We start from the raw sequence: 16,943 nt of genomic DNA on the forward strand, positions 1-16,943 counted from the left end.
TATGTTTAAATCAATGTTCACCTGAAGTTTAAAATTTTGTTTTACCTTCACTTATCTACAGATACTAAAGCAAGGATTCATATTTTTAAGTAATTTTTTTATGGTACTAGAGATGGAACCAGGGGCCTTCTACCTCCGGGCTACACTCCCAGACCTATTTTATATTTTTTTTATTTGGAAACAGGGTCTCATAAGCCAGCTGAGGCTGGCTTCGAACCTGCGCGATCCTCCTGTCTCCGCCTCCCAAGTGTGGGGATTACAAGCATGTACCACCATGCCTGGCTTAAGTAAACAATTCTTACTAAGGATTTCCAAGTAGCAATGGAATTGCATGCTAATTTTCATTATTAAACTGTTGCTTATATATAAACAAAGTTTACTACTAAAGCATGAACTTAGAGGTCTAATTAGGAAAAAAGTAAACAATATTGGTTTAAAAACATAATCTATGTATTTCATAATGAACCTCCTCTACTCAACAGTTATAATAGAAAAACTTTTCTCTTGTAGTTTATTAAAGCTAAAGTTGTCTGTAGTGTTGTTTCTCAGTGGTAACTAGGAGCTATTTTTAGTATGCTTGTACTGATGCATGCAAGCACACGTCACGGTGAGGGCCGACATATGCGAGCCGACATGCACAGCACTCAGTGTGGTCACTGGGATCCCCGCCCGCCCCACCCACATGTAGTGAGATGGAGTGGAGCTTTCATGTCCATAGTGCCGCTTGAACCCTTTCCTTCATCAAGTCTTCTTTTCCCCTCCCCATCCCCCTTCCACTATGCCACCGGCTCTCTTCTCATTTTCCCAGAATCCCTTTTGTTTCCTGTTTTCTCTCCAGCTTCCACATTAGAGAGAAGACATGTGACCCTTGACTTTCAGAGTCTGGCTGCTCTCACTTAGCATAACAGCATGATTTTTAATGTTAAGATTTCCTTTATATACAAAGATAGGGTCATCCTTGGTGAATGTCCTAGAGTGCTTGGAAGGAAGTTCTCGACAATGATCTTGAATTTTCTATTTCTTTTTTTAATTCTATCTTTTTTTTTTTTTTTTTTTTTGCAGTACTGGGGATTGATCCCAGAGGCATTCTGTCTCCAAGCTATACCCCCAGCACTTTTTTTTTTTTTTTTTTTTTTGTGGTACTGAGGTTGGAACCCAGGGCCTTTCTACCTCTAGTCTATACTCCCAGACCTATTCTATGTATTTTTTTCTTTTTTTTAATTTGTGTTTTGTAGCCATACATCTTAATGGGATAAAAGACTTGTGGAGACATATATGCACACATCAGCCAATTAGCCCTTACCTGATCTCCACCCCATTCCCTCCCTCTCCCGCCTTCCCATGCTTGGCTTGGTGATTGACTTTGATATGTCTGTTTAAGTACATCCTGTGCTTTAGAGAGTTTCCCTCTTTCCCCCTTCCCTCAGTTAGGTCACCTTTTTTGCTCCTCTACAGGATTTCCTTCTTCATCTAGAGTTCCTCCTGTTACCATTTCTCCCTAGCTTTCGCATATTACTGAAAGCATCCAATTTCTTATTTTGTGTGACTCCCAGACCTATTTTATACTTTATTTGGAAACAGGGTTTCACTTAGTTGCTGAGAGCCTCACTAAGTAGCTGAGGCTCACTTTGAACATGAGGAATCCTCCTGTCTCAGCCTCCCAAGCACGGGGATTACAAGCGTGCACCAGCATGCCCGGCTGTTCTTTATTTTTAAAACTAGGTCTTACTAAGTTGTGGAGGGCCTCCGTAAGTAGCTAAGGCTGGCCTTGAACCTGTTCTCTTCCTACCTCAGCCTCCCAAGCACTGGGATGACAAGCATGTGCCACCATGCCCAGCTTGTCCTGTATTTGAAAACTTTGTTATTTGATGCCTAATCACTTAAGATTCTTCTTAAAGGAGAGTTTGTTTTATCATGTAACATTCTTTGGTCCTAATAATATTTTGCTCTAAAATTTACTTTGTCTGATATTAATATAGCCAGTTGTTTTTTAAAGCTAATGTTTCTATCATACATGTTTTTTCATCCTGTATCATTCTACATATATTGTTATGTTCCTAATTGAGTTTCTTGTAGAAAACATAATTGGTTGATTTGTGTTTTTTCTTTTTAACCTATTCTATCAATCTGTCTTTTAATTAGTATATGTAGACTGTTTATATTTAAGCTAATTGTTGACTTGTCATGGCTTAAATCTATTTTAAATTTTTTGTTTACCCCTCATATTTCTTATTTCCATTTTTCTTATCTTACCATGAGTTATTTAAACTTTTTTTTTTTCGGGTCTGGGGATGGAACCCAGGGGCATTTGACCTCTGAGCTACACCCCCTGCCCTACTTTTTATTCTTTATTTTGAAACAGAGTCTCACTAAGTTGTGGAGGGCCTCACTACGCAGCTGAGGCTGTCAATGAACCGAAATCATGGGGTCTCAGCCTCCTGATTACAAGGGTGTGCCACTACTCCCGGCTGAGTTATTTGAACATTTTAAGAGTTCTACTCTGAATGAGTTATGTTTTTTAGCACATAAATTGTATAGTGTTCTTAATGCTTATTCTAGATATTACCATAGATGTATATAAAATTGATTACAGCCTGATGGTATTGATTTTCCCCCCTTTTGAGTGAAGTATAAAAGCCTTACTTCCATTTAGGTTCCTTTACCCTCCCTACTTTCTGAATAAAATTGTTTAACATTTCCTCCATATGCGTTAAATACCATATGACATGGTGTTGTATATTTTGCTTCAAAAATATGATTAAAGAAACTCATGAAGAAAGGATAGTCTATTACATTCATACCTATTTATATCCATCTTCTTATTCTTATTTTGAAGATCCCAGCCTCCTCCTGCTACCCACAAGCTTAGTGTTTGGAGCCTCCCTTTAGCCCTTCCTTAAGTCTGTGTCTGCTAGCAACAAACCCTTCCTTCCTCCCTCCCTCTCCTCTTTCTCTTCTTTCTTTCTTTCTTTCTTTCTTTCTTTCTTTCTTTCTTTCTTTCTCTTTCTTTCTTTCTTTCTTTCTTTCTTTCTTTCTTTCTTTCTTTCTTTCTTTCTTCTTTCCTCTTTCCAGTACTGGGGATGGAACCCAGGGGCATTCTACGTTCAAGCTATACCCCTAGCCCTATTTTTTATTCTTTAGTTTGAAACAGGGTCTCACTAGGTTGCAGAGGGCTTCACTAAGTAGCTGAGGCTGGCCACAAACCTGTGTTCCTCCTGTCTCAGCCTCCCAGGTACTGGGATCACAGTTGTGTGCCACCACACCCGGCTAGCAACAAACTCTTAGTCCCTCCTCATCTGAGGATGCTTTTGTTTCCTCTCCTCTCATGATGGATCACTTTTCCAGATCCAGTGTTTGGGGTCGATGGTTCTTTTCTTTCAGCACTTAAAAAAAGTCACACCACTTTTTCTCATCTGTGTTTCCACACGAGAAATTTGATGGCATTGAAGTTAATGTTTGCTCCTAGGTCAGATGTCATATGTCTTTGGCTATTTTTAGTTATGACATTTGTTTCTTTTTGAAACTTTATGCTTTTTTTTACAGAGAGATATTGTAATTATTGTTGAAGTTTTTTATAAATTCACTTTAAAATCCCTATCAGATAACTCTAATACTAATAGTTGCTAATAATACTTTAGTGAGTGTTTGTAACAGTCCTTCTAGTAGCTACTTCTCTCACTGGCTTCAGTCATTAGTCTTCTTGTTCATATTGTGGTTGTCCCAGTTTCTGATATGAATAGTGCTTTTCACTATATACGAGGCCTCTTGGTTACTATGTTGGGCGACTTGATCTGACCTGCGTCCTCCGTGCTAGCAGGCAGCTGCTCAGTCAGACACTGTATGCGTGCGCAGTGTCCTGAGCTCCTCCATAGGCTTTGCTTGCAGCAGCCATTACATTTTGCTGAGCCGTTGTGGGGATGTTGTGGTGCTGTTCTGGACGGCTTTGTCCTTGCTGCTGTCTGGGCTTGTGCTCAAGCTCTGTAGATTCAGTTGTTGAGGGCAGGAGACACTTCCCTGGGCTTCCTGCTGTGGCTCAGTTACCTTGGTTGGAGGGAGGCCAGAGCCATGAAGCCCGAGTCAGGGAGTCCCAGGGCTTTACTCTGTTTGCAGCGGCAAAAAGGTCAGACTGTTCACGTGCCTGGGTTGAGAACAGACCCTACGATGGCCTGGAGTTTCACTGCCCTGGACTTGCTGGTGAACACCGACCAGTGAGGGCCATTTGGGTAGGCTTGAGGCTCCCAAGTAGTTCTCCATTTGTTCCCTCTCCCAGCACGTTGACACCTGTTGGAGGTGTCAATTTTCAGACATCTCCATCTCCTAGCCTTGAAAGTATGTGGAATATAAAGGAAAACATGAGAACTCCAGCCAGTCTGCCTGCCTAGTTTCCAGAGCCTTTTTACCAACACAGAAAAATTTTATAGTGCCCAGCATTATTTAGAAGGGAGGAAGAGGGAAAATGAGTCCTTGCCATACTGTTCCAGAACTGGACTCTTTCTAGGCCTTAAACTGCTGGTAGGTCTGACGTGGCTGCATTTCATTTCTTCTACTGCTGTTTGTTTTTCCAGGACTTTGGGGAGTATCAGGAAAGCTACTATTCAGTACAAACCACAGAGGGGGAGCAAATATCCCAGCTGATTGCAGGATACATTGACATCATCCTCAAAAAGGTATTTGAAATTGACGCAGGTTGGGAAAGCAGGATTCAATTTAGATGATGTGGCTACTGTGGCGGGGGGAGGGAGGAACACCTTAATTGATATACTTGATTCGCTAATTTAATCTTTGACATTAAGACTGCTTGAGTGTGAGATCTTTGACCTTGAGATCCCACGAGAATTTCTTCACCACGGTCCATACTGTATCATTTATGGCTGGTTAATGAGAAATGGTGTGTCACTTAGCTAATGAGTGAGCCTGACTAGCCCTTCAGCATCTTCCTCTCTGGGCAGCTATGTTTTCCTTACCAATTTTATAAAGACCCAAATTAATGGTAAATTTTTTTGTGTGGTTTTCACGGGCTAATGTTTGTTTTTACCAAGTAAAATGTTTTTTTTTTTTGTGGTTTTCATGGGATTGTTTTTGTTTTTACCAAGTATAATGGGGCTAAATGCCTTTAGTGGTATACAGAAAAAAACATATCTTGAGGCTTCAAGGTATACTCAAATAATCAAGTTCTGATTGAATACTAATATGTACACCTTGATATTTTGCTGTGTAAAATCACAATAAGGACAGAAGACATTATGTATCTGTGAATTAAGTCATGGATTTCTCTCTCATTGTTGTCATGCTTTTACTCGCCATCACTTATTAAATTTGTAATACAAGGAATTTGAGGCACACTTTAAAATTTTTGCTTGAGTCCCTTCAAAAGTTGTTTTCAAAGTTTCTTACTCTAAAATCTGCTAATTTTTATTGTTTCATCGTGTTTTATCTCCAGAAACAAAGCAAAGATAGATTTGGATTAGAAGGAGATGAGGAATCAACTATGTTGGAAGAGTCGGTTTCTCCAAAAAAGTGAGTATCAGGAGTCCTGGGAAGCCACCTTCCCCTTAGGTGGACACGTTTGCTCCTGCCAGCTCTGGGTCCATTTCTCTGAAGTGCATCACCAGGAGATGATAGTGCATGATACAGTGATGTCTTGACTCTCTAAGTATGGTACCCAGATCAGCAGCATCTGTGTTGTATATATCTTGTTTATATCTTGTGTGGGGGCAGGGGAGGGCTCGGATTTCAGAAAGACACAGAGCAAATTCTCTATCTGTACTAGACCATCTATTAATTGGATATAACAATGGCAATACCTAGTAGGTTTTTATGATTAAGTTACTAATAAATCCAATATAACAATGCCTGGCAGATAGAATACACTTTTATTATGATCTCATCACTATTTTAAATTCTGAACATTCTCAAGTTAGCCTCATTTATAGACAAGAAAACCAATATAGTAAAATTAGGAAACATCTACTAAGTGATACTTTGGAAAACCTGCACAGGCGCCCTTTTTATTCAAATAGAGCTTCGTAATAACTATTCGTCTACATTTTACGGTGCGTGTCCAGCATGCTATCTCATTTGATTTTCAGCAACTTTTTATGTAAGAATTAGGCCAAGTGTTATTATCTCAAATTCATGGATAAAGAAACCAAAGATCATGAAGTTAGTTGAGATACACAGAGCCAGGACTCAGATTCACATCTTGTGATGTTCCCCATAGTACACTGGCAGAAGAGTCTAGCATATTCCATTATAATGAACTTGCTTAGCCAGAGTACTTTCTCCGCCCACATTCCCACCCTTTCCACCACAGCCGCGATCTGCTTACTAAGCACTCTGAAGGTACTTTTCCATTTGTCCCCTGTGATTACAGGAGATGGAGCCAAGCTGGCTGTGATGCATTTCAAGCACTTGCTAGTGTTTGGCAAAGCACCTTAAGTCCTTGGAATTATTAATGACCATTAGATGGAAATTGTGCAGCTAGTCCTTCCTGTCAGGGTGAGCTGTTCATTTCTAAGGTGGCTGCTGCACTTGTCCTTCCCATGGGAGCTGCCCAGTAAGAGTCTGAGCTGGGGCTCCTGCCTGCCTTGGAGTCCTGGAGCCCCCCACTGCCTAGGGCATCACTGCTGGCTTGACCCAGGAAAGCAGGAGGGGGCCAGGTATGCCGTGGTTAGACCTTCCACTTCTTGTATTGCTCTTTTTCTGAGATCTCACCAGGAAGCACTCTGCTTCCTACATCCCTCAGACCTACCTCCCTAGAATCACCCTCTCCATAGACATTTATATCTCTCTACGGATGTCTTTTCCTTGGAATCCCAGTGTGGCTGGTCAGCTTTGCCTCAGGCAACAGGATGTTCGATGATGGGTTGAGACACATGTCCCTGCTTCTTAATATAGCAGCCTGCAAAGGCACACGGGCTCCCAGGGCCTCCCTGAGGCTTTGTCTATTAGATTTCTGAGAAAGAAATGCCACCCTCACACCTCTTACCTTGAGATAATCAAAGTTCTTTGCATGTAACACTCACTCAAAAAAGCATCAATAAGCTAAAAAATTATTGGGAGTTTGACATGGGAGGATTGATTGCAGGCTCACAGCCAGCCTCAGCTACTTAGTGAGGCCCTCCACTACTTAGTGAGACCCTGTTTCAAAGTAAAGAATAAAAAAATGGGGCTGGGGTGTAGCTCAGAGGTAGAATGCCACTGGGTTCCATCCCCAGTACTGAAAAACAAAACAAAACAAAACAAAACCCTAAGTCTTCCCAGTCTCTAGGTGAAAGTGAAATCATTTGGGAAAGGTGCCAAAGTTTCTCAAGGCTTCAGAGTCAATGTGGCATCCTCCGTGACCAGTGGACTTGAGCCTGGGGCAGGAGAGATTTTCTTTAAGTTCACGCACACATTTCTTCCTTCAAGTTAAGGATAAACGACCTCTCTCTGAGGCTTAGAATGGAAAATGTCACGTAGTAGACACTTGTTGAGTAAATGTTCTTTCAGATATGTTTTACCAAATTATAGATCAGGGTATTTGAAATATTCACTTGAAACATCACTATTATAGGAATATGTGTTCTGTATTTTGATGAAAGTAAATTGCCTAGCACCATGAACCTATTGGCTGGAAGAGTAGAAGTCATCATCTCCACTGCTGAATGTGGTAGTGCGTGGGGCCCTTCTGAGCCTTTTGGCCTGTTACTTTAGAGTGTCACCCACAGGAGACACCTGTGGCACCGTGTGCCTTCCACTCCACGCTCCACAGCTGACTCCCTGGGTGACCAGCTGTCTTTCCCTCCAGGTCCACCATCTTACAGCAGCAGTTCAACCGGACCGGGAAGGTAGAGCATGGCTCAGTAGCGTTGCCGGCCGTGATGCGCTCCGGCTCCAGCGGGCCCGAGACCTTCAACATTGGCAGCATGCCCTCACCGCAACAGCAGGTCATGGTTGGACAGATGCACCGAGGCCATATGCCCCCACTGGTGAGGATTCCTGTGCCTGTCCCCTGTCCACCAGCACACTGCCTCCTTGTGCAGGGGGGATGCTCCTGCAATGGCAGGGTGTGTGGGGGAACCCATAGCTCTCATCTGAATTATAGCTTGTTGAGTTGCGCATTCCTTTAACAGATTGACTGATCACTCCTCTCTAGGATCAAGGTTTCCATTGTTGGCATTAGGAGCCTCTCCATGTGACTTCTAATTGCTCCCCTGCCAGAGGAACATCAAGCTGATTGGCTCAGATAGCCTTGGAGAGTCTTAGAAATAGACCAGGTCTTTTGTAATCCTGACATTTTTTTATCCCAGAGGTCATTGATTTCTTTCTACTCTGCTAGTCTTTCTGACTCTGTGCTTCTCAGGCCTGCCTGGGCAATCCTTTGCTATTGGGCAAGAACTTTTGAAACTCAAAAGCCTCAAAGCTCAGACATAATTTGACTCTGGAAAAGCATGTTGAATATAAGTTTGGATGGAATCTGTAAGTACTGATGAAGAAACATTCTTATTTAACACCCGTGTAGTTTCTCTGTATGAGATCTTTTGTTCTCAGTACTCGATTAGATTCCTCCTAGCTCCTCTGCAAAGCTGAGCCTTCTTGTCAGCTAATTAAGCTCTCCGCCGTCTTCTAATTATAATCCCTCTGTTGCAGTCACCTTCATTTTGGATTCTATTAATATAATTCAGTGTATATTTTTGGCCTCCAGGTTGGAATGGTAGATAATTCAGGTGCTTGTTAAGATAGACCCTTGTCAGAGTTCAGATTCGCTGTTTTGCATGGAGGGCCATGCCAGTCCCAGGAACGTGCTATGACTGCCGTGTATCATCTGCCTTTGCAGACCTCAGCTCAGCAGGCCCTCATGGGGACAATCAATACAAGCATGCACGCTGTCCAGCAGGCCCAGGAAGACCTCAGTGAGCTGGACTCGCTGCCACCTCTTGGCCAGGATATGGTAAATATTGACCGGTGGTTTTCATTCTGTGTCTCTGTCCTAGCAGAAAGCAAGGTAATGAGCTCTCTCTACATGCAACTAGGTGAATCTATTTCCAACTAGGTGACAAGGAAAGCCAGGTACTTTTCAAGATGTTGCGTCTTTACTCTCAGTTACATCCAGAAGAAAAGATCATTGCCACTGACTCTTGGCAGTACCCTTGGCTGAGAATCTGGACCCGAGAGTCCAGTGATCTGGAGTCAGATACCAGCTCCGTATCCTGGCAGGGTGAATCTGGGCAGCTCACCCTCCGTATTAGGGCTCCACTTTGATCTGATCAGGTGCACAATTCTTCGTACCTAGTAAGGGCTCAGTGAGCATTAAGTGTTATGCTGGTTGCCATCAGTGGCTCTAAAACTTCAGCAGGCATCAGAATCACTTGGAGCAAGTATGAAAACACATTGCTGAGCCCAAGCCCCCATTTTTTTCTGATTCAGTACATCTGGGATGGGGCCTGAGAACATTTCTAACAAGATCCCAGGTGATGCTGATGCTCTTGTCTGTGGACCATACTTTGAGGACCCCCAAATCACTCTAGTATTACTGAACTTTGCAGTGGGGAAGGTGGTTGACTCAGACACCTTTCTGTAGCTGCTACTGCTCAAAGCCAGCTAACTCTCCTCACCACTCAAACCAGCAGCAGTAATACCCAGGATCTTGGGAGAGGTGCTGGATCATAGGCCTGCCTCTATTCACTAAGCCAGAATCTGCATTTTAGCCAGCTTTCCAGCTGTGTGCACATTCAAGTTTGAAAGGCACTGGCCAGCAGCCTCATTCTCACCCTGGCTTTCCTCATTAGAATCACCCGAGGAGCTTTAAACACGAAGCCTGTGGCCCCCACTCATGCCATCATCACAGTGGGCAGTTCCTGGGCATCGGTGTCCTGGGCATCGGTGTGCTGCGTTCTCCCTGGGTGATTCTAATGGGCAGTCAGGTTGGACACCTCTGCCCTAGGGTGGACTGATGGCATCACAGGAGCCAGGACTGAGAGAGGATTTGTGTCCTCCTCTTGTCTGGCTGGGATAACCGCCTTCCACCTCGTCCCTGTCTTCTGTCTCATATGGTTGTGCATGGAGCTTCCTGGTGGCCTCGGTACTGTTTATCCAAAGTACCTAAAGAGAGCTTGAGAGCAAAAGTATATGGCAGACCCCCCGTATCTAGGATCCAGGACAGTTGTGAGTTAGCATTTTAAAATATTTGGCATTCACATGCCTGCTTCACCACCTTTCAAAGAATTAGAATGCAATAATATTCATTACTGCTAGATAGATCCTGAACCTAAATGAATATTTTTGAGATGTTTTGGAAAGCAGATCTGTACTTTACCAACAAGGTCATCACTACCAATGTAAATGATCACTTATTAGATATTCCTTGAAATGCCAGAAAACAGAATTTACTAGTCACAGGTTCAAATAAAACATAAGAAGTAGAAAGTATAAGAACCATCAAGCCGGGCACGGTGGCACACACCTGTAATCCCAGTACTTGGGAAGCTGAGACAGAAGGATTGCAGGTTCGAGGCTAGCCTCAGCAACTTGCAAGACCTTGTTTCAAAATAATAAAATAAAAACTTCTACAGCAGGTGAGAGGTAAGGCTCAGGACCTGGATATAGTTTTCCCAGAGTTCTATCTCCTGTTAGCAGCAGAGCCAGATCTAGAACAGGGGTTTTGGCCTCCGATCCCAGCCCTGCCAAGAAAGGTGTCAGGTCCACTTGAGCATGATTCAGCTGCCCAGGAAACTAGTTCATGTAAACAGGAGACATTTCCCTCACTGGTAGAAAACCCTTGCGAGCTAGAACCCCCAATTCTAACCTTGCTCCCTAAAAAGAAAGGTGAAAATATAAGACAGCAACGCACCAATTAAAAAAGGTAAAAATGACCAACAACTGTTAGTGCTGACTTGAAGTATTATTATTACGCATTAATAAAGCCAAGTAGAATTTCCCGCCCTAAAATCTTAAAAAAAAAAAAAATAGTTTAAGGCACAGAACACATATGCCAGTCAGTATCTCTGAGCAAAGAAGAGGCCTGTTAAGGATGTCGTGTAAGTCGACTCAGGGGCTCATTCAGCGCCAGCCCAGTCAGGAGAGTTGTAACCAAAATGTTGGTCTCATTTTATGGCCCGACTTCTCTGGTCTCCTGGGTAATTCTGAGCTGTTATTGTGTCATGTTTCTGTCTGACTTTGCAGGCGTCTAGGGTATGGGTTCAGAACAAAGTGGATGAATCCAAACACGAAATCCATTCTCAAGTCGATGCTATCACAGCTGGAACAGCTTCAGTTGTTAACCTCACGGCTGGTAAGTCCCTGAGCAATTTGTGGTATATTGTGGTTTTGTACTTAAAAAAAAAAAAGTCTTTGATTGAAACAACAGATTTTCATATCGTGAGAAGGCAGTGTATTTATAGGTACTTGGCCGGCTTTCGGCATTTTCTTCCAATGATCTAGGAAAGATATAAGGAACATCTCATTCCTTTTTTGTCGATATCATTCATCATCTTTAAAATCATATATTAAGCTCTCCTCATTGTTCGTCAACCTGCTGAACATACTTCAAAGTATATTGGGGCCGGTTTCTCCCTTCTGGAAGAATATAGTCTGAAAATGGTTTTTGAACGAACCTATTTTCATCAGCGCCTTCGCCAATCTTGTCCAGTGCAGTCTCTCCTGGCATATCCTGACTCCAAGCCTGGTGCTCTCAAGTGAGAGCGGGAAGCATCTTGGCCTCACTCTGCAATGTGTCCATGTTTCAGGAGCAGAACTGCCCCCCCAAACTGCTAACAGAGGCCTCACAAGCAGGGCTGTGAGATGCTGAGACTTCCTTTAGGATTTTAAAGGTGCCCGTGCTCAGTATGTGAGGCCTCCAGATGAAAGGACCTTCTTGAAGTCACCTTGGAGAAAGGACACAGTCCATCTCCTTGTGCTCCTACGGGGCTTTGTGCCTAACTTCTAAAGATGGGGTTGGGGGTGAACTGCCATTGTGGAGTTTTGCAAATTCTCACCAGGTTCAATTACCTCTCACCGGCCTGGCTTTCCATCTTTCCTTGCCTTCCTTTGATGGCGATGGTCCTTCTTTGCCCCAGGTGACCCCGCGGACACCGACTACACGGCTGTGGGATGCGCAATCACCACTATTTCTTCCAACCTGACGGAGATGTCCAAGGGCGTGAAGCTGTTGGCGGCCCTCATGGATGACGAGGTGGGCAGCGGGGAAGATTTGCTTCGTGCTGCAAGGACCCTCGCTGGAGCAGTGTCTGACTTGCTGAAAGCTGTGCAGCCTTCTTCTGGAGAGGTGAGCTTCAGCAAACCAGCAGTGACTCAGGTTCTGAGAAGACAGCTGCAGCCTTTAGAGACCACGGGGCTCTGGCTTCCTGCGCTGTTCCTTCCATCTTCATGGAGTGTGTTGCTACACAGTAGTATTGGGAGTAGTTGAAATGGGTACAGATATTATTGTTTAACCATTGGGACTGTCTGAACTCTTAGTATAAAAGCTTTCCCATAAGAGTACTTGATTAGATTCAACCCCGGAACCTCACACACATGGCTAGTATGCATATAAAGGGGGATACATGATTGCACCCTAATTGTCACATAGCACATACCACCTTCTCACCAGCCGAATGAGGCTTGTTCACTGGACATTTCACATCTATCTACCTACTGCTGGCTTGTGAGACACTGGCTATTTCCTTTGTACAAGTGTCACCAGGATGCTTTTGTCCTCTATCTGGGAAACAACCAAAGAGTCTCATTTATGTATGAAAGGAGCCTATCGTATGTGCGTGCTCTCTGCACTACCATGTCTGATGATGCTGAAGAAGGACTACATTTTCTTTCCAACCACATGTGTTCCTTGTTCACAGCCTCGACAGACTGTTTTGACTGCTGCTGGAAGCATTGGACAAGCCAGTGGGGATCTTCTGAGACAGATTGGAGAGAATGAGACTGATGAGCGATTCCAAGTAAGATATTTGCAGCCTCACGGTCTTTGAAAGGAATCTAAATCATGGTTCAAACCTGGGCAGGGAGAATGTAATAGAAAACAAATCCAGTTGTCCTTGAGCTGTCAAGACTAAGATGGGGAGTATTGTGAAAGTGAGGTTGTTTTGTGTTAATGGAAAATTATTTTTTTATAATATTGAGCATTCTACCTCTGAACTATACCCCATCCCCCCACCTTTTAATTTTCTTGTTTGTTTGTTTGTTTTGAAGCTAGGGTCTTGCTAAGTTGCCAAGGATCATGCTAAGGTGCTGAGGCTGCACTTAACCCTGTGATCCTTCTTTCTCAGCCTCCCAAGAACTGGGATCATAGGAGTGTACCACCACACCTGGCTGAAAAACAAAATGTTTTTCTCATGGAAAAACTCACTTCACTTATATCATACATCAGGATACTTAAGCACCTATTTTCTAAGCATTCTATAAAGACAAAAGTAGAGAAAATAGTCATAAACCCGCTTGCATTTGCCACCCAATCTCTGCATTTATCAGCTTCTGGCTGGTCTTTTATTTTTAACTCTAATAAACTTTTATCGGTACATCATAGTCTCACATCATAATATAGTTCAGAGTGATAGGGACAGACATGCACGCAGATATGGGTGAGCCCCCCAGCTCCCTCCCCACTCCTGTCCCTTCCCCACGCAAAAGCCTGAGATTGGCATTGATAATTTTACATATGTATATACTGTCAGTATATATTGATTATCCCCCCCACCACTACCCTCCCCGAAGCGCCTCCATCACTCCACTGGAGTTCCCTCCATTATCTAGAGTCCTTCTTGTATCCTGATCACTCTCTAGCTTCCATGTGTGGGAGAAAACACGTGACCCTTGACCTTCTGTGACTGACTAATCTCACTCAAGACAATGTTCTCCAGGTCTTTTGATTTTTTTGCAAATGACACAATTTTATTCTTTATTGCTGAGTAGAATTCCATTGTGTACACATTCCGTAATTCTGTGATTTGTTGATGGATACCTAGGTTGGTCACATGATGTGGTTATTGTGAATTGTGCTACTATAAACATGGATATGCATATATCACTATAATAATTGCAATTTCAAGTCCTTTGGAAAGATAGTGAGGACTGGTATAGCTGGGTCATATGGTGGTTCCATTTCTGCTTTTCTGAGGAACCTCCATACTAATCTCTACAGTGTCTGCACTAATTTGCAATCCCACTAATAATGTATAAGAGTTTGTATTTCCCCACATCCTCATCAGCACTTACTGTTGTTTGACTTCTTGATGATGGCCATTCTGATTGGGGTTTGATGGAAACTCAGTGTAGTTTTGATTTGTATCTCCTGATTGCTAATGATGGTGCACATTTTTGTATATTTATTGACCATTTATATTTCTTCTTTTGTGAAGTCTCTATTTAGTTCAATTACCCTTTGGTTGGATTATTTTTTAGTGTTAAGTCTTGTAAATTCTTTGTAGATTCTAGATATTAGCTCTCTATCAGAGGAGTAGTTGGCAGAGATCTCCCATTCTTTAGCCTCTCTCTCCTGATAGTTCTTTTGCTGCACAGAAAGTTTTTAGTTTAATGTCATCTCATTTATTAATTCTTGTTTTAATTTCTTGAGTTTTGGGGGTCTTATTGAGGCAGTTTCTACCCGTACCAATATGTAATAGTATTGGTCCTATGCCCTTCTCTAGTAATTTCAAAGTCCCTGGTCTAATTTCTAGGTGTTTAATTCATCTTATATTAACTTTTGTGCAGGGTGAGAGATTGGGGTTTAATTTCACTTTTTGATAAATGAATAACCAGTTTTCCAACACCATTTGTTTAAAAGGCTGTCTTTTCACTAGAGTCCTGTCAGTCTTTTTTCTTTCTTTGGGAGCAGGTTTTTTTTTTTTTTAGAAAATGTAACATGAAAAATTTATTTTTTCCAAATGAATAGATTATTTCCAAAGTGAATCCTTTAAGTAATAAATTTACATAACCCTTGTAACCCTTTCTAACATTTGGTAATGTTCTGATCTGCTTTATTATTTATTTATTATTTTTATTTTTTGCAGTACTGGGGATTGAACCCAGGGCATTCTACCTCCAAGTTACACTACCAGCCCTATTTTTTATTCTTTATTTATTTATGTTTTAATACCAAAAATTCTTTCATCTTTATTTTTTATTTTATTTTATTTTTATTGGTGCATTGTTATCATATATCACATTGGAATATATGACTTGAGAGGATATACAAGCACACATCATCCAATTAGCCCTCATCCAGACCCATCCCATTCCCTCCCCCTCCCTCAATCCCATGCTTGTTTGGTGATTAACTTTGATACATTTGTTTATGTACCTCTTGCTTTTAAAGAGGTTCCATCCTCCCCTATGCCATACCCTCTGATTGGTCACCTTAGTTGCTTCACTATAGGGCCCTTTCTATAGCTCGACCTCTTACTATTGCCCCTTTCCTCCTAGTTTTTGCTGATTAGGGGAAGCATCTGATTTTTATTTTCTGCGATATTTCTCTGTGCATGCCGTGTTGCAAGTACCGATCCCACTCTTGACGGCCCCAGTAGTGGCCTGGCTACCCGGTGGACTGATCCAGACCTCGCTGGTTCAAGCGGCGGCCTTGCCTCATGGGAGGCCCCGATTCTGGTCTCACTGGCCCCGACACCAGCCTAACCCCTCAGCTGGCTCCAATCCCAGCCTCACTGGCCCCAGCACCGGCCTAGCCTCAAGGCAGGCACCGATGCCAGTCTCGGAGGCCTCAGTAGCAGCCTTGCCTCATGGAAGTGGGAGCAGGTTTTTAATGGCTTCATTCTTGAGTACACGTGTAAACATGAAAATATGTGCACTCAAATACTCATACACACACACACACACACACACACACACACACAGCACAGGCTTTCCTTTGTATTCAGACATAGTTCTCTTTTCTTTGTCTCATCTAAAACCACAAGTGTGGTGAGGTCTTTTTATGACTCTTATTTTTTAATACCAGGAATGTGCTGTAAGTCCTTGGGTGAACAGCTGTAGCCACTGTTTGCAGCTGGCTTGATTCACTGCCAGCATCACCACACTGCAGCTCAGACAAGATCTCAGCTTCCTGCCTGCCTTTCCACCCCGCAGACAGGGTGCAGGGGCCTCCTGCTGTGGGGACCAGGCCAAGAAGGGCCCTCCTCCTGCGCTGGTGGGCCAATGCCCCTACTGCTCTTCTCATCTCTCATTTTGCAATTAGTTCATAAATCCATCCTAAGTGAAATGATATGGTTGTAACCCAGGTTTCCTTTTCCATATCTGTGTCAACTTCAGTGTTACAGAATTTTACAGAATTTTATTGACCTTTATTTTAATTTTTTCTCTAAATTACTAATGTAGTAAGCTATTTATTTAGGGAAGAGAAAAAAAATTCAAACTTACTAGAAGTAACACTACATATAACATCAAATTCAAATTTAGAAGACCAGCACTTTTATTAACTGCCTGATAGCCTAAATATGTTTTTTCCGCATTTTTGGCTGCAACCTCTTGATTATATCTTCATGTGGCAAAGACTTTGTAATATTTTATAGAGGAACAAAGAGATTTTCTTGTTCAGCTTTATTTGGCATTCTGCTCTTTTGCTGCATGGGTGGCAACTTTGCATGCCATGCTCCCCCAGAACTGTCGAGTTCATCATGTGTATTGGACTAAGACGTGATCATATGTGTTGTGAGACAGGAAACTTGCTCCTTCATATATGAATTTGTCTCCTTCACCCCTTGCATACTCGTGCTGCTGGAATCATGGGACCCACTCATATCCTTTGGCGCAATAAGATGTTCCGTGCATGAACATTCATGTTATATTAGGATGGTGGGTTCCCATTATGGCTCCCTAGAAGCCATCTCTACACTGAGCTGGTCAGAAATAACTTCACATAAGCAGAATAGACTGTGAAAAATACACCCACCAAACCCAGGTTGATTGTGTCCCTATCCTGACTTCCCTTCCAAATCCCT

The 16,943-nt window shown here is 42.6% G+C and overlaps 1 protein-coding gene across 4 annotated transcripts in view; it reads left to right on the forward strand.

Annotated features, from left to right (window-relative positions):
* The window catches only part of TLN2 (talin 2), a gene marked incomplete at its 5' end in the record, with an annotated part of 195,398 nt that overhangs the window by 41,724 nt on the left and 136,731 nt on the right, over window positions 1-16,943 (forward strand). For all 4 annotated transcript variants that reach the window (XM_080692222.1, XM_080692223.1, XM_080692224.1 and 1 more), the window contains 7 exons: window positions 4,566-4,667; window positions 5,441-5,517; window positions 7,790-7,970; window positions 8,819-8,932; window positions 11,164-11,272; window positions 12,057-12,265; window positions 12,837-12,935. In XM_080692222.1, the coding sequence (XP_080548348.1) occupies window positions 4,566-4,667; window positions 5,441-5,517; window positions 7,790-7,970; window positions 8,819-8,932; window positions 11,164-11,272; window positions 12,057-12,265; window positions 12,837-12,935 (891 nt within the window). The remainder of the gene's footprint in view (window positions 1-4,565; window positions 4,668-5,440; window positions 5,518-7,789; window positions 7,971-8,818; window positions 8,933-11,163; window positions 11,273-12,056; window positions 12,266-12,836; window positions 12,936-16,943) is intronic.

This window comes from Muscardinus avellanarius, assembly GCF_963383645.1.
Source record: "Muscardinus avellanarius genome assembly, chromosome: 3".
NCBI lineage: Eukaryota > Metazoa > Chordata > Mammalia > Rodentia > Gliridae > Muscardinus > Muscardinus avellanarius.